The 10000-nt window shown below is 37.2% G+C and overlaps 1 protein-coding gene across 1 annotated transcript in view; it reads right to left on the bottom strand.

Moving 5' to 3' along the window:
• arhgap28 (Rho GTPase activating protein 28) overlaps positions 1 to 6257 on the bottom strand; it is a 19195-nt gene extending 12938 nt beyond the window's left edge. The window contains exons 1-2 of the mRNA XM_031316929.1: positions 6111 to 6257; positions 5750 to 6009 (exon numbers count right to left, since the gene is read on the bottom strand). Of these exons, the coding sequence (XP_031172789.1) occupies positions 5750 to 6009; positions 6111 to 6219 (369 nt within the window). The 5' untranslated portion in view covers positions 6220 to 6257. The remainder of the gene's footprint in view (positions 1 to 5749; positions 6010 to 6110) is intronic.
• Positions 6258 to 10000: the final 3743 nt, after the last annotated feature.

Here is a 10000-nt window from a genome sequence, read left to right as displayed (position 1 = left end):
AATGTTCACAAAATATTCAGTTATCCGGCTCTATCTTTTCAGTTTGATATGTATTACAGTTTTTGTGAAAACGTTGTTTAAGTTTAGTGATCATTTCAGGATTTTTCTGTGTTTCTAGTGAGTGTGTATTGCGTCTCCTAGAGTGGATGATGTCATCGCCAGAGCACAGAACGTTCAAAAAAATATCTTTGTCCCCTCTCTATAAATTGCTCTCACGCCCACAATATCTACTTGTCATACACAATTTATACATCAAAACGTAGGTATTTTTGTCTAGTTTTGTGATATGCCTTATACTTTTGGCTCGATGAGCTTCCAAATGACAAGAGTTCCACATCTCTGTCCATCCACTGCCCTGTTTAACATTCTTCACATTTCTGAGCGAAACGCAGAGCGAACCACTTTTTTAAATCGCTGATATGCCCACATTTTTAAGTTTATCAACATAAATTTTACATGAATACGTTCACAAAGGTCTTGTGGTGGTCACGATTACATAATTTCACCAATAGAACTTATCGTTTTAGCAGTCTGAGGCTTTATTTGAGAGCTTGCTCTGTGTCTTTGAATAGCTCCAGTGGGGCACAGCTGACAGTTTCAGCAGGTGACACGGTCGTTAACCTGATTAAAGATCAAAGAGATCTCATCACAGACTTCAAAGGGTGTTTATCAACATGGTCACAGGTCATTAGTAGCCATGACAACCCTTTCACAGACAGTCAACTTGAATACTACAGGCAGTAATATGAACATTAGTCTATATCTTGTGCGTTCCACTTCTGTCTGACTGTCTCTGTCTCTCTGTCTCTCTTTTTTTTTATTTTATTCCCTCTTCCGTACGTTTTTTGGCTCTCTGTAACTTCTGCACACGTTGAGCTATTAAAACCATTCAACTTTTAAAATGTTCAGCTCTTTCAGCTAATGACGGGACTTCTTCAACTTTTTTTCTATTATTTATACTTTTTAAAATATTAAGCTTTTTAACACTTTTTTTAAACATTGAAGTCAATGAGATCATGCTTCAAATCCTTCAAATTTTCTTCCGCTCCCAACATTTTCAGCCCCTCCATACTTTCACCTAAAGTTCTAAATAAAGAACCTACTGTTCTCTCACACTGTCTCTCACTCATTAGCATTAGCTGGTGTGGTGATCAATGATCAAAGACAGGCTTTATAAGTGCTAAAGGAACATTTTCAACTATACAGATGATAGTGTAGTGGATATTGTGTATGTCTTTGGTGTGGGAGATCAAGGTTTGAAACCAGCTGTGATACATCAGTCAATATGTCCCTGATTGAGATGTTATTTCACTTTTTTTCAATTATTCTCACTTCTTCAACTTATTCTTACGGATTTAAGCTATTCAAACAGTTTAGCTTTAGCAATTCAGCTATTCATGTTTTATTTTGGCTCTCCTCTCTTTCTCTCCTCTCTTCTCTCCTTCTCTCTGTCCTCTCTTTCCTTTTGTTCAGCCCCATTCTTTTTACCTAATATATTTCACATCTCATATCAGCTAGATTGATGCTTTTTCGTTCTATGCAGTGTCTGATAATAATACAAAGTATTTCTTCTTTCAGCCGTTTTAGGTAATTCATTTCAACTTTCATCTTTGACAGTATTACAGTTCAGCTTCAAGCTTTTCTAACAATGTATTTTAGCTCTTCACTTGGGTAATGCAGTTTAGCTTCCAACTCTAACAATTTTCCTGATTTTTTTAGCAGTGTAGTTCATTTGAGCTTTAAGATTTTTCGTACTATTTGTTTCATATTTCTGCATTTGTGAGTGATTATCAGTTAGAAAATAAACTCAGACCTCACAATGTTCTACGTCTTTTGTCATTATTCAACTTTTGAAGCCAACAGTTCAGTTTAGCATAAGCTTTTAACTTTTTAATGAAATTCATACGTATTAAAACGATTTCCACTTTTTCAACTATTCTCACTACTTCAACTTCTTCTTAATGATTTAAACTATTCAACCAGTTTAGCTTTAGCAATTCAGCTATTCAGCATTCCCACGCATTTTCCGCAGGAAATGCATTTTCTAGTTTTTTTTTATTCCCTCTTCCGTACGTTTTTTGGCTCTCTGTAACTTCTGCATACGTTCAGCTATTAAAACCATTCAACTTTTAAAATGTTCAGCTCTTTCAGCTAATGATGGGACTTCTTCAACTTTTTTTCTACTATTTATACTTTTTAAAATATTAAGCTTTTTATGACTTTTTTTTAACATTGAAGTCAATGAGAACATGCTTCAAATCCTTAAAATCTTCTTCCGCTCCCAAAATTTTCAGCTCCTTCATACTTTCACCTACAGACGCCAAACAAACTTTAAAATGTTCACAAAATATTCAGTTATCCGGCTCTATCTTTTCAGTTTGATATGTTTTACAGTTTTTGTGAAAAAGTTGTTTAAGTTTAGTGATCATTTCAGGATTTTTCTGTGTTTCTAGTGAGTGTGTATTGCGTCTCCTAGAGTGGATGATGTCATCGCCAGAGCACAGAACGTTCAAAAAAAAATCTTTGTCCCCTCTCTATAAATTGCTCTCACGCCCACAATATCTACTTGTCATACACAATTTATACATCAAAACGTAGGTATTTTTGTCTAGTTTCAGGGAATGTGAATCCGTTTTGCGATATGCCTTATACTGTTGGCTCGATGAGCTTCCAAATGACAAGAGTTCCACATCTCTGTCCATCCACTGCCCTGTTTAACATTCTTCACATTTCTGAGCGAAACGCAGAGCGAACCACTTTTTTAAATCGCTGATATGCCCACATTTTTAAGTTTATCAACATAAATTTTACATGAATATGTTCACAAAGGTCTTGTGGTGGTCACGATTACATCATTTCACCGATAGCCCTTATCGTTTTAGCAGTCTGAGGCTTTATTTGAGAGCTTGCTCTGTGTCTTTGAATAGCTCCAGTGGGGCACAGCTGACAGTTTCAGCAGGTGACACGGTCGTTAACCTGATTAAAGATCAAAGAGATCTCATCACAGACTTCAAAGGGTGTTTATCAACATGGTCACAGGTCATTAGTAGCCATGACAACCCTTTCACAGACAGTCAACTTGAATACTACAGGCAGTAATATGAACATTAGTCTATATCTTGTGCGTTCCACTTCTGTCTGACTGTCTCTGTCTCTCTTTTTTTTAATTTTATTCCCTCTTCCGTACGTTTTTTGGCTCTCTGTAACTTCTGCACACGTTGAGCTATTAAAACCATTCAACTTTTAAAATGTTCAGCTCTTTCAGCTAATGACGGGACTTCTTCAACTTTTTTTCTATTATTTATACTTTTTAAAATATTAAGCTTTTTAACACTTTTTTTAAACATTGAAGTCAATGAGATCATGCTTCAAATCCTTCAAATTTTCTTCCGCTCCCAACATTTTCAGCCCCTCCATACTTTCACCTACAGTTCTAAATAAAGAACCTACTGTTCTCTCACACTGTCTCTCACTCATTAGCATTAGCTGGTGTGGTGATCAATGATCAAAGACAGGCTTTATAAGTGCTAAAGGAACATTTTCAACTATACAGATGATAGTGTAGTGGATATTGTGTATGTCTTTGGTGTGGGAGATCAAGGTTTGAATCCAGCTGTGATACATCAGTCAATATGTCCCTGATTGAGATGTTATTTCAGTTTTTTTCAATTATTCTCACTACTTCAACTTATTCTTACGGATTTAAGCTATTCAACCAGTTTAGCTTTAGCAATTCAGCTATTCATGTTTTATTTTGGCTCTCTCTTTTTCCTCTCTTTCTCTCCTCTCTTCTCTCCTTCTCTCTGTCCTCTCTTTCCTTTTGTTCAGCCCCATTCTTTTTACCTAATATATTTCACATCTCATATCAGCTAGATTGATGCTTTTTCGTTCTATGCAGTGTCTGATAATAATACAAAGTATTTCTTCTTTCAGCCGTTTTAGGTAATTCATTTCAACTTTCATCTTTGACAGTATTACAGTTCAGCTTCAAGCTTTTCTAACAATGTATTTTAGCTCTTCACTTGGGTAATGCAGTTCAGCTTCCAACTCTAACAATTTTCCTGATTTTTTAGCAGTGTAGTGCATTTGAGCTTTAAGATTTTTCGTACTATTGTTTCATATTTCTGCATTTGTGAGTGATTATCGGTTAGAAAATATACTCAGACCTCACAATGTTCTACGTCTTTTGTCATTATTCAACTTTTGAAGCCAACAGTTCAGTTTAGCATAAGCTTTTAACTTTTTAATGAAATTCATACGTATTAAAACGATTTCCACTTTTTCAACTATTCTCACTACTTCAACTTCTTCTTACTGATTTAAGCTATTCAACCAGTTTAGCTTTAGCAATTCAGCTATTCAGCATTCCCACGCATTTTCCGCAGGAAATGCATTTTCTAGTTATTATTCCGCCTCTTTTTTGTCCCGCTTCTAGTCTCGGAGCGTTGCCAACACGTGCACACAAAATACGTCAAAACGTGTGTAATGCTCGGGAATGGTGTGCTATGTGTTTTCAAAGAGATTTGCTGCACGGTTTTCACGAAATCGGCAAAAAACGGCGCAAAATTCTCCCATAGACTTGAATGGGAAATCTTCGTGAACTCGCTTAACATCGCTGAAAACAACCCCTCTTTGGGGCCATACTGTATCGCCATACTTTAATGTAGAGACATAATTAAAAGTTTAAACCGAAGACAAGACTTTGGAGTTTATTGGGCTGAATGGGCATTCTGATATCAAGCACGGTTTCTACCAAATCACAGTTTACGTATCGTCCAGTTTTCAGACCGTTTCAGATTTCCCAATGTGTGTGTATGGGGCCGGAATCTTCATAGTTAGAGTGGACGACAGAGTGGGGAGCTGTAGTACGATTCTCTGAATTTTCTCCAAACAAATGTCTCTCTCCTCTACAGTTTTCACTCTTCATACATCATTGTTGTTCAAAATGTAGGAAATTTTGTGCCAGTCGCAGACATGTAACTATGGAATCCACCGGACCTAAACTTTTGGCTCTCTTCATACCAATTGCTGATAGAAACAATGGAAAAAATATCTGGAAGGACTCAGACAGGAAGGTCTTAAATAGGTTTTAAAAAGGTCTATCTCTGAAGGGTTGAGACACTTAACACTTCACCGTTAAATCAACACTGTATGTATTTAAAATTTAAGCAACACTGGGGTATTATATATATAATTGCTAAGGCTCGCGTCGTTAAACCCACCAGACTCCATGTAAATAATCAGTACTTTAAGCATCCTAAACCCACCAGACTCCATGTAAATAATCAGTACTTTAAGCATCCTAAACCCACCAGACTCCATGTAAATAATCAGTACTTTAAGCATCCTAAACCCACCAGACTCCATGTAAATAATCAGTACTTTAAGCATCCTAAACCCACCAGACTCCATGTAAATAAACAGTACCTTAACCTTTCTGTAAGTGGTACTACTCTGTACTCTGGTCTTGACCTGTATGCATGTGTGGTGTCTTGTAAGCCCATCCATCCATTCCCTATTGCTATTGTTAAACAAATGTATTCTGTCTCTCTCAGTGACAGTGTGACCTATGTACGTCAATACAGCTACTGCTATTAACCCTTAGCTAGTGTTATTAGGATGTGCACCAAGTAGTAGGCACACTGTCAAAATTTCTTGCGGAATTTTCTAGTTATTATTATTATTATTATTATTATTATTATTATTATTATTATTATGGTCTGTTTCAGCTGCTCAGAGGAGGAACCACCTGGGGGAAGATGTCCCGGACGTCTCTGATTGGCTGCCTGTTTCTGGTCTTCAGCGTCTCCGTGTAGTTGTCTAGCCTCTTCCTCACCGTGGCCGCTTGTTGCCGTGTCAACGTGGACAGCAACGCCTCGGTAACGGACCCGGCAACCAGCGCCTCGGTAACAGACCCGGCAACCAGTGGCGCCTCCTCCTCTGAGAACGAACCGGTTACCAGGGACGATAACCCCGCCTCCGTTAGCCACGCCTCCTCCAGCTCCACCTCTGTTAGAGAGACAGACAGGCAGAGAGACAGACAGGTTAGAGAGACAGACAGGCAGAGGGACAGACAGGTTAGAGAGACAGACAGGTTAGAGAGGACGTACCATCCATACTCTTCATCTCCTCCTCTTCCTCCTCTTCCTCACCCTCCTCCTCCTCCTCAATGCTCCGAACTTCTCTCCAGTAGGTTTCCATGGCAACGTGGCTGATCATCGTCGGTGGGGGGGGGTGTGCCCAAAATAACCTGTTTCTGTTACCCTGTAACCCGGGACAACATGCTTAAATCATGACATCATTCAGCTAGTTTAGGAACCTGTGACATCATTCAGCTAGTTTAGGAACCTGTGACATCATTCAGCTAGTTTAGGAACCTGTGACATCATTAGGGTTGGGCATCCAGAACTGATTCCTACTTGGAGGATTTGGTTCCCAATTTAACATGAGCAAGTTTGGGTTTCCGTAGCGACCAGGCTGTTGTTGGGTTGCAGCCGTGGAGCCCAGTCAGCAGCTCTCTCTATATATATATATACTATATATATATATACTATATACTATATATATATATATATATACTATATACTATATATATATATATATATATACTATATACTATATATATATATACTATATACTATATATATATATATATATACTATATACTATATATATATATATATATACTATATATATATATATATATACTATATACTATATATATATATACTATATACTATATATATATATACTATATACTATATATATATACTATATACTATATATATATATATAGTATATATATATATACTATATACTATATATATATATATATATACTATATACTATATATATATATACTATATACTATATATATATACTATATACTATATATATATATATAGTATATATACTATATACTATATACTATATATATACTATATACTATATATATATATATATATATAGTATATATATATATATATAGTATATAGTATATAGTATATATATATAGTATATATACTATATACTATATATATATATACTATATACTATATATATATACTATATACTATATATATATATATATATATATATATATTATATATACTATATACTATATATATATATACTATATACTATATACTATATATATATATATACTATATATATAGTATATAGTATATATATAGTATATATATATATATATATTATATATAGTATATATATATACTATATACTATATATATATATAGTATATAGTATATATATATATATATATATATATATGAATGAACCAGGACCTAAAGGAAGAACCAGGACCTAAAGGAAGAACCAGGACCTAACTGAAGAACCAGGACCTAAAGGAAGAACCAGGATCTAAAGGAAGAACCAGGACCTAAAGGATGAACCAGGACCTAACGGAAGAACCAGGACCTAACTGAAGAACCAGGACCTAAAGGAAGAACCAGGACCTAAAGGAAGAACCAGGATCTAAAGGAAGAACCAGGACCTAACTGAAGAACCAGGACCTAACTGAAGAACCAGGACCTAAAGGAAGAACCAGGATCTAAAGGAAGAACCAGGAACTAAAGGAAGAACCAGGAACTAAAGGAAGAACCAGGACCTAAAGGATGAACCAGGACCTAAAGGAAGAACCAGGATCTAAAGGAAGAACCAGGATCTAAAGGAAGAACCAGGACCTAACTGAAGAACCAGGACCTAAAGGAAGAACCAGGACCTAAAGGAAGAACCAGGATCTAAAGGAAGAACCAGGAACTAAAGGAAGAACCAGGACCTAACGGACCAGAACCAGGATCTAAAGGAAGAACCAGGATTGTTAAAATCCAAACGATGGCCAACCCTAGAGGACACGTGTTTCTCTAAAGCTGTGAAACCAGAAAGATTAATGATGATGATGATGGAAGTCTCTTCCTCATCGATCAGTCTGTGTGTGTGTGTGTGTGTGTGTGTGTGTGTGTGTGTGTGTGTGTGTGTCTATGTGTGTGTGTGTGTGTGTGTGTGTGTGTGTGTGTGTGTGTGTGTGTGTCTATGTGTGTGTGTGTGTGTGTTGGGGGGAACCTTGGTCTAATGGTCTGGGTTCCCAGGGGAGGACTAAGTGGGGTGCGCAGGCTAACGCCAGCTCTCCATTAGCAGGAAATGGACGGTGTCGGCCAATCAGAGCAAAGTGTTTTCACTCAGACAGAAATCTGAGACGTTAAACTCAGAAAACCACATGGACATCTGACATTATACTGCAGTACACACTATACTGCAGTACACACTATACTGCAGTACACATTATACTGCAGTACACACTATACTGCAGTACACACTATACTGCAGTACACATTATACTGCAGTACACATTATACTGTAATTATACTGTAGTCCACATTATACTGTAATTATACTGTAGTACACATTATACTGTAATTATACTGTAGTACACATTATACTGTAATTATACTGTAGTACACATTATACTGTAATTATACTGTAGTCCACATTATACTGTAATTATACTGTAGTACACATTATACTGTAATTATACTGCAGTACACATTATACTGTAATTATACTTCAGATCTGGTCTGATCGTGATTCCATCGTCACCATTTCATCTTCTAAGAATATCTTTTATGAACATTTTGAAAAAGTGCTAAATGAATGTAATTTTAATAAGGAGGTGATTATTATGGGATGCTTCAACATCAATTGGGAAGACAAATCGTCACGGAAACATTAAAACACATCAGTGACTCAGCTGATAAATGATCAGTTCTAGGTCACTACAACACTAATAGATCTCATGTTTAGGAACAGGCCAAAGCCGACTGGACTACCTGACCACTAGAGGGTGACACAGGAATCAGGTCGCTCCCATCTCATCCCGAGCCCACGATACTCCCGTCACATCCCGATCACGTGACTGCCCCCCCAAAAAATCCTGTCCTGCAAAATCCAGAGAGAAAGACTCACAAATCCCGTTCCGCTCCCGTTTGGTTCCCTGTGTTGTCTAAAGTTATCAGACTCGCACGCCACCCGGCGGAAAAGAGAGAAAGAAAAAGAGACGCTGTCTGGAGGATAACTAGCCAGATGACATCGTGTGTGTGTGTTTGGGTAATCACGGTCAAATCACTGAGGTTGCCTCGGAAATTTAGGCTACACTATAATAGTATTACCTACAGGTCTAGGTAACATACATTACCTGCAGGTCTAGGTAACATACATTACCTGCAGGTCTAGGTAACATACATTACCTGCAGGTCTAGGTAACATACATTACCTACAGGTCTAGGTAACATACATTACCTGCAGGTCTAGGTAACATACATTACCTGCAGGTCTAGGTAACATACATTACCTGCAGGTCTAGGTAACATACATTACCTACAGGTCTAGGTAACATACATTACCTACAGGTCTAGGTAACATACATTACCTGCAGGTCTAGGCAATTTAATTACTTAATTCCTAACGGAGATCTTCTCACACTCAAAACACACATTTCTCCGTCCTGCTCCCGTTGATGTCTCTGCTCTGTTTCGTCCCTATCACGTTACCAACAGTGAAATTGACTCCTGTACCGCGGGACTCCCACGGTAATACTGTGACACACGGGGGTCCCAAAAACTTGTCACCCTCTACTGACCATAATATGATCCTGATAGCCAGGAAGCTAAATAACAAGCATTTCACTCCGCTTGTCCAAGAACAGGAATCTTTAAATATTCCGAAAAATATGCAGGATCAGTTTATAAGTGCTGTTCAGAGCATCAACTGGAGAACGTCCTTGAAGGAAAATCTTTGGAAGAAGACAGTCAAGGAGTTACACAACAACTGAAGAGATCAGTTAATGCTTTCACATGCAGACGACGACAGGAAAAATCAGAACACCATTCCTTGGATAACCACAGAAATCTTAAATCTAATGAAAAATCGGGATATGGCTTTAAAATCTGCCATTAAATCAAGAGCAAGAACAGATAGACATACT

Source organism: Sander lucioperca, chromosome 23, assembly GCF_008315115.2.
Source record: "Sander lucioperca isolate FBNREF2018 chromosome 23, SLUC_FBN_1.2, whole genome shotgun sequence".
NCBI lineage: Eukaryota > Metazoa > Chordata > Actinopteri > Perciformes > Percidae > Sander > Sander lucioperca.
The sequence above is the reverse complement of the archived record's forward strand: the minus strand, read 5'-3'. Positions and strand labels throughout refer to the sequence as shown.